The 14,248-nt window shown below is 51.7% G+C and overlaps 1 protein-coding gene across 2 annotated transcripts in view; it reads left to right on the forward strand.

Moving 5' to 3' along the window:
* The first annotated feature begins 210 nt into the window (after positions 1–210).
* Positions 211–14,248, forward strand: part of Casp9 (caspase 9) — a 16,666-nt gene continuing 2,628 nt past the window's right edge. The window contains exons 1-8 of one of the 2 annotated variants that reach the window (XM_021200504.2): positions 211–490; positions 2,583–2,982; positions 5,047–5,081; positions 6,595–6,771; positions 7,045–7,134; positions 8,318–8,465; positions 13,054–13,233; positions 13,652–13,761. In XM_021200504.2, the coding sequence (XP_021056163.1) occupies positions 359–490; positions 2,583–2,982; positions 5,047–5,081; positions 6,595–6,771; positions 7,045–7,134; positions 8,318–8,465; positions 13,054–13,233; positions 13,652–13,761 (1,272 nt within the window). In that variant the 5' untranslated portion in view covers positions 211–358. Of the gene's footprint in view, positions 491–2,582; positions 2,983–5,046; positions 5,082–6,594; positions 6,772–7,044; positions 7,135–8,317; positions 8,466–10,709; positions 10,867–13,053; positions 13,234–13,651; positions 13,762–14,248 lie in introns of those variants that run through there. The other variant, XM_029540365.1, reaches the window with a different exon arrangement.

Here is a 14,248-nt window from a genome sequence, read left to right on the forward strand (position 1 = left end):
GGTCTTAGGCCATAGGGAGAAGTGATGGGGCGGAGCTTGAATGCAGCGCCAGTGGGCGGGACGAAGCAGCGCCGTCGTAGGGTGTGGCTAAGGGGCGTGGCCTGAGAGCGCGGCGGTGAGGGAGGTGTGGGGGTTGGTGATGGGGTGAGCGGCCGTGGGAGCTGCGTTGATTGCGGAGGTGGAGCCCAGCGAGCGCGAGGGACCGGCCTCGGGGCGGGGCGGAGCCCAGTGGACCCGGTGACCGCTGCTGGCCCGAGCGAGATCCCTGGAGGCGCCATGTGGGGGCGGGGCGTGGGCGCCGGGGCGGGACCCGAGGGCCGGAAGCGGACGGAACCCGGGATCCCGCAATCGGCTCGCCATGGACGAGGCGGACCGGCAGCTCCTGCGGCGATGCAGGGTGCGCCTAGTGAGCGAGCTGCAAGTCGCGGAGCTCTGGGACGCTCTGCTGAGTCGAGAGCTCTTCACGCGCGACATGATCGAGGATATTCAGGTGCGCCCCGCCCCCCCTTGTGTCTGCCGCTTTTTCCCCCGCGGCGCAGGTAGGGACTGGGAGGTCGCGGAGAGGTTCTCTGAAGCCACGACGGAGCTCCCGCTCTTTTCTCCCGCTTTGCACCCTGTGCAACCCTCGCCCTGGGAAACCGTGGTGTGGGAACTCCCTTCTTAAAACCTCCCACAGTATTGCCCTCTTAGTTCTCCAGAAGAATAAATAGAAGAACCCAAGCACCTCTTTTGTGGAGTGTTTGTTAAAAGCGGTCTGTAATCCGTTAACTTTTATGATTTTCTCTAATCTAGTATAAGGGTCCTAGACACCCACTTTGGCCTTATACTGGCACATTGTACCAGCAACTTGCCCTTTTTGAGTCTCAGTTTCTTGGGCTGTGAAACGGAACAGTGGTCATCCTGTCCTATGACAAGGACAGGGCATCAGGACCCATGTCTTTTTTGGCTGGGCCTTTATCAAGTGCATATTTTATAAAGGAGTTCAGAAAAGAAGGACTTTGATGTAGGTAATGCAGAAGAATAAAATCAAACATTTGATTTAAAAAAAAAATACACGCTAGCATCTTTGTTCCAGTTGATACCTCACCACAGGTCTGAAAAGGGACTATTTCTTTCTGAGAGGATATGAGTGACAGGCCCTGGGGGACTGTCTAGAAGTCTGTCTCCAGCATCTGGCCTGGTCCAGTGAAGGAGATAGAAGAAAGTGGTGTAGAATCGCGTGGTTAGCTGCCAAATAATAACAAAAGTAGTCTCAGGAACACTTTTGGATGGGCCCATACTGATCAAGAAAAGTTGTTTGGAAGGAAAATCCTAGCCTTCCAGGAGGCATATTAAGGGGGATCAGGAGCTGAACTGCCCAGGGAGGCACCCACAGCCTCTGTCTTGTTCCCTTCTCCAGCTAAGTGTGGTCAGAACAGTATCCGACCTTGTGTTGGCAGTGGCAGACTGCTTGAAAGGAGAGGTGTGTTCCAGGGGTGCTGGCACACATCTGGAATCCATGCACTCAGGAGGTAAAGGCAGGAGGATCAGGTGTCCCAGGGCATCTTGGCTACATGCAGAGTTTGAGGCCAGCCTGGCTACCTGAGATGGAGTCTTTAGAAGCCAAAACTAAGGACTGAGAGCCGCCTCCGGGATTAAGAGCATTGATTTCAGTTTTCAGAACCCATGTGGTGGCTCACAACTATTAACTCCAGTTCCAGGTGATCTGACACCCTCATCCGGCCTCCACAGGCACCAGGCACACACAGTTGCCACATACACAACTCAGATAGACACATACATACATGCATGCGTACATACATGCATACATACCTGCATACTTAAATACTTAAAATCAAAACCAGAACACGAAGCCAGATACACAGCTTCTTTGGTACAGTGCATGTCTAGCATGCATGAAACCCTGAGTCCAATCCCCAACGCTACATCAACCAGGCCTGGTGACTCTGGAGGCAGGAGAGTCTGAAGTTCAAAGGTCATCCTTGGCTATGTAGGAAGTTGAGGGCCAGTCTTGGCTACTTGAGAACTGCCCTCTCCCCCACACACAAATATGAGAGCTCGCCCCCCCATACAAAACAGAAACTTATTTTCCTCAAAACCGAAGATGCTGGAGATCTTGATTTCCATATTCAATTTTCTTATTTTAATGCAAGAAACAAATTTAGAAAAATTTAAGTACCTTGTGTAAACTATTGACCACTGTTTTTGCTACTTTTTATAGAGCTAATTAGCACTTAGCACAGAACTGGACACCCACAGTAGGTGTCTTTTTGCCTTGCAGAGGGACATGAGCTCAGTGCACTGATGGATTAGTTTCTGCCCACCTACCACAGGCATATTAAGGGGGGATCAGAAGCTGAGCTGCCCAGGGAGGCAGCAGCAGCCCCTCTGATTTACATCTCCAGCTAAGTGTGCTCAGAGCAGCTTCCGGCCTCTTGTTGGCAGTGACAGACTGTTAGAAAGGAGGGGCACACAGCTGGAACCCCAGCACTCAGGAGGCAGAGACTAGATGTGAAAAGGGAGGTAGGGTGAGAGCCCTGGATGTCCCTGGATAACGAATGTCTGGTTTTCTGTCCAAACAGCAGGCAGGCTCTGGGTGTCGGCGGGATCAGGCCAGGCAGCTGGTCACAGATCTTGAGACCCGAGGGAGGCAGGCCCTTCCTCTCTTCATCTCCTGCTTAGAGGACACAGGCCAAGGCACCCTGGCTTCATTCTTGCAAAGCAGTCGGCAAGCAGCCAAGCAGGATCCAGAGGCTGTTAAACCCCTAGGCCACCTGGTGCCTGTGGTCCTGGGACCAATGGGACTTACAGCAAAGAAGCAGAGAGTAGTGAAGCTGGACCCGTCACAGCCTGCCCTGGGAAACCTCACCCCAGTGGTGCTGGGGCCCGAAGAGCTCTGGCCTGCTCGGCTCAAGCCAGAGGTTCTCAGACCAGAAACACCCAGGCCGGTGGACATTGGTTCTGGCGGAGCTCATGATGTCTGTAAGTATCGAGAGAATGTCTGTGGGTGTGTGCACTGAGGCTATTGGAGTGTGACTCTGGGTACAGCTCTGCTTGAGACTCAGAATTTAATTGTGGTATTTGTCTTAATGAAGGCTCATAGGGGATGAGCAGACGATAGCAGTCAGTCTATAGGAGATGTAATTTTGACAGCCCGTCTGAAAAGCAAGAGTCTGATTTGTATTCTTCTTGTTTCTCTCAGTGTTTCCAGAGGAGGAGGGGGGGTGGCTGTTGCTCAGGGTGGCCTTTGGCTTCTGGTGGGTGTCTGAAATTACCCACGCCAGACAGGAGGTGTGGGGAAGCTGGGTGTCAGACCTCGCGCCTGCACACATCTGTATTGCAGGAAGCATGCCCCTCCCTCCCTCAGTCCTGCAAAGCAGATGCTGTTCGATTCAGCCCTGTCAGCCAGGAAGCAAAGCCCGGGAAAGCTGAATGATTTGCCTAAGATGACAAAGCAACAGAATGTAGGGAAATGCGACATGCCAGCTGTGGGCATGTGTGCCCAGGGCGCCTCCATCTACACTGTCACATTACAGGACATTCTAGGTTTCGGTCTCCTTGGCATCTGTCACTTTTGCCTGTCTTTGACCATCATTACAGATGAAACCCTACCATGGGAGCTCTGCTGGGTTTGGTATTCACCTATCACGTCTGCATTTCATTCACGGTGTGGTACAGACCACGGTCTTTTTCATTGCTAGCTTGTCATTGTTCCTTTTCTGAATAGCCTGGAGTTACAGACTTGGCAGGGTAGGAACACAAGGCACGAACCTGGAGCAGCAGCTTGTACCAAGGCCGTGGAGGGACGCTTGCTCTCTGTGGTTTTCTCAGCCTGCTTTCTTACTCAGCTCAGGACCACCTGCCCAGGGATGGCACTAACCACAGTGGGCTGGGCCTTGCCCTGTCAATCACCACAGACTTGCCTACAGTCCAGTCTCATGGAGGCATTTCTCACTGAGAGTCTCTCTTCTCGGCTCTAACCTGTGTGGAGCTGACGTAAAACCAGCCCAGACCCTGCAACTTATGAAGTCCATTAAAGCAGAGAATCCTGAGGTGCAGTTGGCCGAGGTAGAAGGAAGAGGACTGGTTCTGGAATCGTCTCTGTCGTGACAGGAGGCAGATAATAAAGGGGACCCAGTGCCCATCTCCCTCTGGGGAATATCAGTTGGAGTCATTAGGACAGCAGTCTGGGCTCGAAACTTGCTACTCTTTAAAAAAAAGAAAAAAAAGATTTGCTTCTTTTATTTATATGAGTACACTATTGCTCTTTTCAGACACACCAGAAGAGGGCATCAGATCCCATTACAGATGGTTGTGAGCCACCATGTGGTTGCTGGGAATTGAACTCAGGACCTCTGGAAGAACAGTCAGTGCTCTTAACCACTGAGCCATCTCTCCAGCCCTTTGCTGCTCTTTTGTGCTGTTCTCTATTTTTATTTTTATTTTTAGATTATATATATATATAGTGGTGTATGTGTGTGTGTGTACTGCATGCATGTCTGGTGCCCACAGAGGCCACAATAAGGTGCCATATCTCAAGGAACTGAACTTAAGGATGATTGTGAACTGTGATGTGTTTGCTGGGATTTGAACCTGGATCGTCTGCATGGACCACCAGTGAGCCACCTCCATCCCTCACCTCCACCTCCCTTACTCCTTTCTGCTGTGGGGTTTCAGACGGATGGGATCGTGGGCTCTGCATCTCAGTGGCTGGCTTGTTTGCTTTAGTGTAGCTTCTTGCTCTCCCTGTTACCCAGGGCATCCAGGTAGCTGGCCCCTCTTCAGGATATCCCCCAGAGTGGCTGAACCCCAGTTTGAGGCTTTTGTGTATGACCTTAGTGAATATTCTCGGCCAACTCTTTTCAAAGGTGTAAGTGTGTGTTTAATGCTGTTGGCAACTCTTAGACACTTTTCCTTACCGGCAGTGTCACAGGACTCTATCCCGAAGACTCCGTTTCTCTGTTCGGGGACTCTCCTCACAGCTCCTTGGCTTTTTTCTTGGATGAACCCCAACACTTACATTCCTTCTTTCTCCTGTTTTCTCAGGTGTTCCAGGGAAGGCCAGGGGACATGCAGACATGGTGAGTCCTCATGTGATTAAGGTTCGTCTGTCCCCCAAGCCTGGCTGGGGAGTACGGTTACCGTCACCACTCCCCATGGGTCCTGAACCCAGCGGAGCCCCCTGTCCTGTCTCGCCCATCTGCTCCAGTAAAGTCAGAGCTGGAATCTAAAGAAGGGCTACAGCCTCTGGGGTGTCCACTCCAGGACAAGCCACTCGGGCTGCCCTCATCATGTATGTCCTCAGTGCCTCCCATGTGCTGGGGACAAGGGGACAAGACCACTCACCCTGCAGAGCCCTGTGCTAGGGAGAAGAGTCAGGCAGAGGAATACTTACGTAGAGTGATCAGACCCATGGACTGAAACAGGTGTGGAAGAGGAAGTTCAAGGGCCCTGAGCCTGGGTGAGAGCTGCCTCAGGACATCAGAGGCTGGGCCCTGGCCTGCCCTGGTAGAGCCTACCACATGACCCTACGTTGAGCCCTGGGCCAGCGCCACCATGTGGTATGGTGTTGTACATGTTGTTGGGCGAATGCGTCTTGGTTGGTTGGTTTTTTTGTTTGTTTGCTTGTTTTTTACTTTGTGGGGGATGGGGAAGGTTCGAGACAGAGTTTCCCTGTGTAGCCCTGGTTTCTCAGGAACTCTCTCTGTAGACCAGGTTGTCCTTGAACTCACAGGGATCCACCTGCCTCTGTCTCCCGAGTGCTGGGATCAAAGGTGTGTGTCACCATCTCCCGCTCTTTGTTTGGTGTTTTTAAGGCATTACGATTTTTATGGTTCTGGGTGTTCTGCCAGAATATGTATGTGTGTGCACCATGCGTATTCTGTGCCTGGGAGCCAGAAGAGGGTGTTTCATCTACTAGAGCTGGAGTAACAGAAGATTGGGAGCCACCATGTGGCACTGGAAATTGAACTGAAGTCCTCTGCAAGAGCAGTGGGTACTTTGAATGGCTACACCATCTCTCCAGCCCCCCATTTTTGTAGTTTTGAAACTAGAGTTTATTGTTTCACCTGCCCAAGATATCCTAGGACTAAATATAAAGCCCCAAATTCTCTTTGAATTCATTATAGTCTTCCTTCCCAACTTCCCTGGTTTATGGTTTTTTGGGGGGGGGCTGGGGTGGGGGGACAGGGGTTGTTGTGTTCCTTTGAGACAAAGATTTCTGTGTAGACTAGGCCTGGAAACAGAGATCCACCCACCTTTGCAATTCAGGTGTTGCCATTTATCGTGTGCACTGTCATGCCTGACTGGGCTTATGAATGGGAGTCACCTAGCTGGGTTACGATTTTCCATCCCCCAATACTAAGATGGCCTGCAGTTCTCTCAGGTCTGCGGCCCACACCTGGCACTCGTTCCTGTGGGTTTTCTCACTGGGGTGTTGGGTGAGGTCCGCACTGCTCCCTCAGTGGACAGGAAGACCCCATGGCCTGTGCTGGCTCTCCAGACCTGTCCCCATGAGTGAGATCCAGGAGTCCCGGCCTCTCCAGAGGGGTGCCCAGAGCGCCCTGATGACACTAGAAACCCGTTATCACACAGGCATACACCCTGGATTCGGATCCCTGTGGCCACTGCCTCATCATCAACAATGTGAACTTCTGCCCTTCCTCGGGGCTCGGCACGCGCACCGGCTCCAGCGTGGACTGTGACAAGCTTGAGCGTCGCTTCCGCTGGCTGCACTTCATGGTGGAGGTGAAGAGCGACCTGACTGGCAAGGTATAATCGCTGTCCCTGGAGAAGCCTCTGTGTCCATAGGACTGGAGGTGACAAGGGCAACTGTTTCAAGCATCACATTGAGAGAGCGGAGCTCTGAGGTCTGACTTTCTTAAGGCTGGCCACTTGACCTCTTATGCTTCGGTTTCCCAGTTTATGAGCAAGAGTAATTGTCCCCACAGAGTTATCATGGGGATTAAATGGCCACCAGTGTCTAAGCATAGCACCTTTCCCTCCAAATGGTGCCCCTGCCTTAACTGTAGCCTTTCCTTGTAGAAAATGATCACAGCTCTGATGGAGATGGCGCGCCGGGACCATCGTGCCCTGGACTGCTTTGTGGTGGTCATCCTCTCTCATGGCTGCCAGGTGGGAGGCCTCTCTGCAGTATCCCTGCCCCTTCTGTATCCATGGCCCCCTTAGCTTTGGAGAGGAAGTGGCGAGGCCTTTGTCCCCCCTGTTGTGTCTTCAGGGCCTGTAGTCCTCTAAGGAGTTGCCCTTGTGGGTGGAAGGTGGATGGAGAAGTCCTGTCCAGGATGGAGAAGGAAGAAGTGAGACCCTGTCTACTCAGCTCTCCTCCCTGGTTCAGAAGCCAACCGCAACTCTCCTGGTTCTCCGTGTCTGCTGTGTTCCATGGAGATTCCAGGCCCTTTCCTATCGGGTGGGACATAGGACATTGGGGCCCATCTGGTGCTTGGCCACTAATGTACTAATTTATTGTGGCTAAGCCCCTCCTCCCATCCTCTTGGTCCTTCTTTTTGTTTGTTTTTTGTTTTCTCCTTCCTTCTCGATCGAGCCCTAAGATTTATTTGTTTATTATATGAAGTACACTGTAGCTGTCTTCAGACACACTAGAAGAGGGCATCAGATCTCATTACGGGTGGTTGTGAGCCACCATGTGGTTGCTGGGATTTGAACTCAGGACCTCTGGAAGAGCAGTCACTGCTAAGCCACCTCTCCAGCCCAAATCCTTCATGTTTTATGTCGAGGGGTTGAGGACCAATGAGATGGCTTAACGGATAAAGGTGCTTGCTGCCAAGCCTAGCAACTTGGAACCCACATGGTGTCGGGAGAGAGCTGACTGCTCCTACAAATTGTTCTCTGACCCCCAACATGCACATGGGCACCCATATGCACACACACACACACACACACACACACACACACAAGAGCAACAGCAAGATAAATGCTGTGCTGTGTTTAGCTGCTTCAGAGGGTATGGAGGACCATAAGGCTGGCTGTGGAGGGATAGGCGAGCCTGTGAATCAGCATTTTGTACACGTCTATGGATGACACTGGCACTGGTGGTATGGAAACAGCCAGTCTAGACACAGCTGACCTGGGCTCTCAGGCTCCCTGGCTCCCATAGTTCAGTGAGTCTGGGTCCCTTGGAATAGGTGCGGACCAGTCTACTCCATCTTGGTTAATCTGGTGTCCCTGGTCTTCTTACTGTGGCCCTACCCACACAAAACCTTGGGACAGGCCTCTGGATTTCTACCTAGAGCCTTTTGTAACTGAGATGTTTTTGAAACCAAGGTGCCTTTTCCCCTAGGCCAGCCACCTACAGTTCCCAGGTGCCGTCTATGGGACAGATGGATGTTCCGTGTCCATTGAGAAAATTGTGAACATCTTCAACGGGAGCGGCTGCCCTAGCCTGGGAGGGAAGCCCAAGCTCTTCTTCATCCAGGCCTGCGGTGGTGGTGAGTGGCCTGGAGCCCACCGGGAGTGCGGCTGGCAGGGAACCAGGAGAACCCGGCCTTAGCCCCTCACTGCGTCCTTGGGCTTCTCCACACATCTCTGGTATCCATACAGTAAGACTCGCACCTCACCACCACAGGCCTAGCACCATCAGAGGGGTTGGGTGCTATAACATCACAGGTTTGTGTGACCCTGATAGCTTCAGTCCTAGAATTTCAGTAAAAACAGCAGGGCAGGGGAGACTGCTCCATAGGTCAAGTGCTTGCCGTGAAAGGGAAAGCTCTTGAGGCTGAGCCAGGCCCAGTGGTGCCCACCTGCAATCCCACGGCAAGGGAGATAGAGATAATGGTCCCCACAGGCATACACACACACATGCTAACATTCACACACACACACACACACACACACAGGAAAGGGGAGAGTAAAATGACCCTCTGTTTCCCTTGGCACCGTCCCCTGACCTCCGACATCTAGTTAAGACCCCATTTCTACTGTCCCAGGGAAAGTGCACTGAGGAGAAACTAAAGAATTTAACTCCTGGAACTCCCAGGAGCCCAGAGATGTGAGGGACTCTGAGGCTTTGGTTTATGCCTTGTGTCGTACTCTGTTTTCTGTCGCTATAACTGAATACCACAGGCTAGGGAATACATAAAGGAAGGAGGTTTATCACCTCACCATCTAGAAGCTGAAAATCCGAAACCATGGTGCTGGCTCCGGTGAGGGCTTGTCGAATTCTTGTCGAATTTCAATGTGGTGGACAGCTTCACCTGTTAGCTGCTCGTCCTGCCACCGCCTCCTGCCACCACCTCCTCCCTCCTTCTCCCCTCCTTCTCGATGACTTCTAAGAGCCATCACCTTTGAATTTGAACTTGTGTACTTACAAGATCACTGTAAATAGCCACGCCTGGGTAACACCTTTATTTTATAAATCTGACTTGTAAGGGTGTGGACAGGGTGTGGTGATGGACACATTATTATTATCACTATTATTATTATTATTAATTTACATTCCAAATGTTGCCCCCCCCCCAAAAAAAAATGTTGCCCCACATTTACCTTGCATATATGAATACTCTATCTGCATATATACTTGCATACCAGAAGAGGGCATCAGATCCCAGTATAGATGGTTGTGAACCTACATGTCGTTGCTGGGAATTGAACTCCTGACCTCTGGAAGAACAGACAGTGTTCTTAACCACTGAGCCATTTCTCCAGTCCACACCTTTAATCCCAGCACTCAGAAGGTAGAGGCTGGTGGATCTCTGGGAGTTCAAGGCCAGCCTAGCCTTCATAGTGAGTTTCAGGCCAACTAGAGCTGTACATTAAGACATTATGTCTTGTTAGGGTTTCACTGATCTGAAGAGACAGGTGGCAAAGGCAACTTTCATAAGGGACAACAGTTAATTGGGGCTGGCTTACAGTCCCTGTGGTTCAGTTCATTAACATCATAGCAGGAAGCATGGCAGCGTCCAGGCAGATATGGTGCTGGAGGAGCTGAGGGTTCTGCATTTTGGTCCAACTGCAGCCAGAATAGACTCTCAGGCAGCTAGGAAGAGGGTCTCTTACGCCCAGCAGAGCTTCACAGCCCACCCCCACAATGATGCACTTCCTCCAACAAGGCCACACCCACTCTAACATCTCCTAATAGTGCCACTTCCCATGTGCCAGGTATATTCACCACAGCCTAGCTCAAAAATAAATGAATAAGCCGGGCGTGGTGGCACATGCCTTTAATCCCAGCACGTGGGAGGCAGAGGCAGGCGGATTTCTGAGTTCGAGGCCAGCCTGGTCTACCGAGTGAGTTCCAGGACAGCCAGGGCTATACAGAGAAACCCTGTCTCGGAAAAAAAAAAAAAAAAAAAAAAAAAAAAAAGGAAAAAAAAATACATAAATAAATGCCTATCTCAAAATAAATAAATGAGGTGCATGCCTTTGGTCTTAGCACTTGCAGGCAGAGGCAGGCAGGCCTCTGAGTTTGAGGCCAGCCTGGTCTACAGAAGTTCTAGGACAGCCAAGGCTACACAGAGAAGCTGCCTTGAAAACCCCAAACAAACCAAAACCAGAAGACAAAATAACCCTGAAATCCCACATGCATTCCCCCGCACTCCCAGGGCTCAGGGGTGCCCCGCACACGTCTCCCTCTTGTTGCCAGTGCTCTTTGCTCTCATACTGACATTAGGGAGAAAGCAGCTGTGCCCCTCCCCCATGGAGATGTCCTCTTGTTCACCCTGTTTCTGCTCTAGGGTGTTCTGAGACGATGCTCCAACCCCGATCCCTGGAAGACGCAGGGGGAACGAGGAAGAGAGCTGAGTGGGTGCCAGCCACCGATGCTTGCTTGTCTCCTCTCCCACTCTCCCCGCCCCCACTTTGAGCATCCAGGAGGATTTTGGTCCCACACACATGGACAGTGCTGCTCTTCAGACTTCTTGGCAGCGACATCAAGGCCTTTGATGACCTGGACCCTGCTGCTGTGCCGGCCCTCACTTTCCTCAGCACAGCCTTCCCAAGGTGCTCCAGGCTCCTGGCTATTGATTTATTGATTTTTATATTTTGAGATGTGACCCTGGCTGTCCTGGGACTATGTAGACCAGACTGCCCTAACTCATAGACATCTGCCTGTCTCTACTATGTGTACCACCACCTGGCTGTTTGGTTTTTCAGTCTCTTGTGTGTGTGTGTGTGTGTGTGTGTGTGTGTGTGTGTGTGTATGTGTATGTGTGTGTATGTATGTATGTATGTATTTTCATGCACGATGTCTGTGGACTATATGGGTACAGGAAGGAGCCTGTGAAGGCCAGAGAGGGCATGAGGTCACCTGGAACTGCAGTTAGAACTGGCTGTGAGCCGCCATATGGCTGGTGGTCAGAACCAAACCTGGGTTCTCTGCAAGAGCGCCCAGTGTTTCACCTGCTGAGCCATCTCTCTAGCTCCCAATTCTTCCTGTCCCCCTGCTTACAATTTATTGCCATTGCCTTCAGGAAGTCTTTCTTAGTACTCCCTTCCTTGACAAGGCTGATCCCAGCACTTGGGAAGCAGAGGCAGGAGGGTCTCTGTGAGTTCCAGGCTCAGTAATCTTCATAGTGAGCCCCAGGACAGCCAGAGCCATAGAGAGAGACCAAAAAATAGTTTCAGGCTGACCTGGGAGATCCTGTCTACCCTCCGAAATGGTTCCCTCTTGTGGAATTTGTCTAGCTCTGCCTTAACCAGGAAGTACGGCCTGCTGTTTAATGCTGTTGTCACCTGGTGGTGCCATGTCACCTACGAATGGAAGCAGTGACATCCCAGCTCAGGCCTGGCTAGGTATCCTGTTCACACACATGCAAATGTTACAAGCAGATGCCACCCAGGGTTTTAGTGGCTCTACTGTTGCTGTTTTCCAAGTCCCCATTTTCGTTTGAAAGGCAACATGTTACCTACCCTTTGTTAGGTGGTGGCATAGAACCAGGCTTGAAAAAGATCCCCCCAGAGCCAGCAATGGGTGTGGTGTTGTGAATGTGTTATTCAGTGTGACGCTCTTGGCCAGAGCCCAGGATGGCTCAGACAGGCCCCGCTGTCAGTCCTGGGGAGAGTCCTCTGTGGAATTGTAGAGCTTAGGCAGAGAGGGCAGAGAGCAGCCACAGTCAGCCACAGCAGCGAGGGGTTTGCAGGCTGAGGGGACATCCTGCCTCCTGCTGTTTCGGGGAACCAGCCTTGCATGTAGTCAGGTTTGTCCTCACCCGTGGCTCGGCTGTCACATGCAGTTTGCAGACAGAGGATGACACATGAATAGACACGTGGTTGCTGTCCCTCTCTGACTTATTCTTCTGCTTTCCTGTGTCATTTCCCGACAGTGGCCATTTGGGTGATCCCCGCCTTTAGCAGACACTAGTCAGGGCTCTCTGTAGAGGGCCTTGGACCACACTGCGGTATTTTCATAGGAAATTTTGGGTTTAAGAGTATACACATCGACACAGATTCTCTTGGCTATGACATGTGTATGTGTACCATCAAATAATTGGGATAGCTTGAAAAATACAGATGGTTGGGCCTCTTAGCACAGACCTGTAATCTCAGCTATTGAGGAAGCCAAGGCAGGGTGATCCAAGTTCAAAGCCAGGATCTGGAGAGATACATCAGTGGCTAAGAGTGCATACTGTTGTAGAGGACCCTGTTCAGTTCCCAGCACCAGTGTTGGGCAGCTTCCTGTTCCCTGACACACTTTGGGCAGCTTGACTAGAGATCTGATGCCCTCTTCTGGCCACTGTGGGTAACTATATTCATGTGCATATACTCTGCATCCACACACAACTACACTACTGTGTTTATGCCTTTAATCCCAGCACTTGGGAGGCAGAGGCAAGTGGATCTCTTGTGAGTTGGAGGCCAGCCTGGTCTACATAGTGAGTTCCAGGTTAGCCAGGGCTGCATAAGTGAGACCTTGTCTCAAAACAAGCATGCTCTGTTAGTTATGTCAGTTTCTGTTCCCTTCCTGTGTTGGCACAGCTCACATGAGAAGCCTTCCAATCTAGGCTTTTCCCTTTTCAGGAGAAGTACCCTGTGCCGTGGTGACATTAGTGATGTCGGGTGACTGTCCTTTGCTTCCTGCAGAGCAGAAAGACCATGGCTTTGAGGTGGCCTGCACTTCCTCTCAAGGCAGGGACTTCGACAGTGACTCTGAACCAGATGCTGTCCCATATCAGGAAGGCCCAAGGTCCTTGGACCAGCTGGATGCTGTGTCGAGTTTGCCTACCCCCAGTGACATCCTTGTGTCCTACTCCACATTCCCAGGTGAGCTCATCCGTGCACCTGTCCCAGCCCAAGGCAGCTCTGCCCTGAGGTCTTGTTTCTGCCAGGCTCAGCCTACGGGGCCCTCAGCAGCTCCTCCACCTCTCCCTGGCTCCCCTCAGGTGAAGTAGGCAAGACTTCAGGTCGGCAGGCAGATTTAGAGCAGTAGCTGAGGTTGTTCCAGAGTACCCTGGGAAGGGGACTGGCACTTCCCTCAGCACAGGGGCTGGCACAAAGTGGTAGGGTGCATCCTTAGACCTTCTTGAGAAGCCTGACTTCTCAGAACCTTGATTTCCATGCTGAAATCAAGAGAAAATGAGAGCCACAGCCAGTCAAGTGGGGTTGAGGGTAAAGGGTATTGGGGAGCCAGGGAGCTAGGGCCTCTCGGTGGCAGAATTCAGCCTTTCTCTTCTTCTGGCAGGCTTTGTCTCCTGGAGGGACAAGAAAAGCGGCTCCTGGTACATCGAGACCTTGGATGGCATTCTGGAGCAGTGGGCTCGCTCTGAAGACCTGCAGTCCCTCCTTCTCAGGGTGAGCACTTCCTCCTGAAGGCAGAGAGACCGGGAGGGAGAACAGGGCAGCGGGCCCTAGGCAGACTCAAAGGCCGACGGGTGCTGAGAGAGAACTGGGGAATGCTTTGCCCCTCAAATGAGGAATGCAACCACGGTGGTGACATTGGTCTCATTTGCAAAGTGCCACCTTCCCCTGCCTTCTTAGAGACAGACACCCAGGTCCCAGATGAGAGTGGTCTTAAGTGCTGGGTGGGGTGGCTCAGTGGCAAAAGCTTGGTTCCCTGGACACAGTGGCAGTCCCCCACATGCTCTCTTTTTGGATAGGGTCTCTTGTAGCCCAGGCTGGCCTAGAACTTGCTGTGTAGTGGGCAATGACCTTGAACTTTTGATTCTCTTGCCTCTGCTTCCTGGGTGCTGGGATTACAGGTGTTGACCACCACAGCCAATTTATGCAGCGCTAGGGACAACGGCCCTAACCCCATGTCCCCGACTGACTCTTTTTTTTT

This window comes from Mus pahari, chromosome 6 (genome assembly GCF_900095145.1).
Source record: "Mus pahari chromosome 6, PAHARI_EIJ_v1.1, whole genome shotgun sequence".
Taxonomy (NCBI): domain Eukaryota; kingdom Metazoa; phylum Chordata; class Mammalia; order Rodentia; family Muridae; genus Mus; species Mus pahari.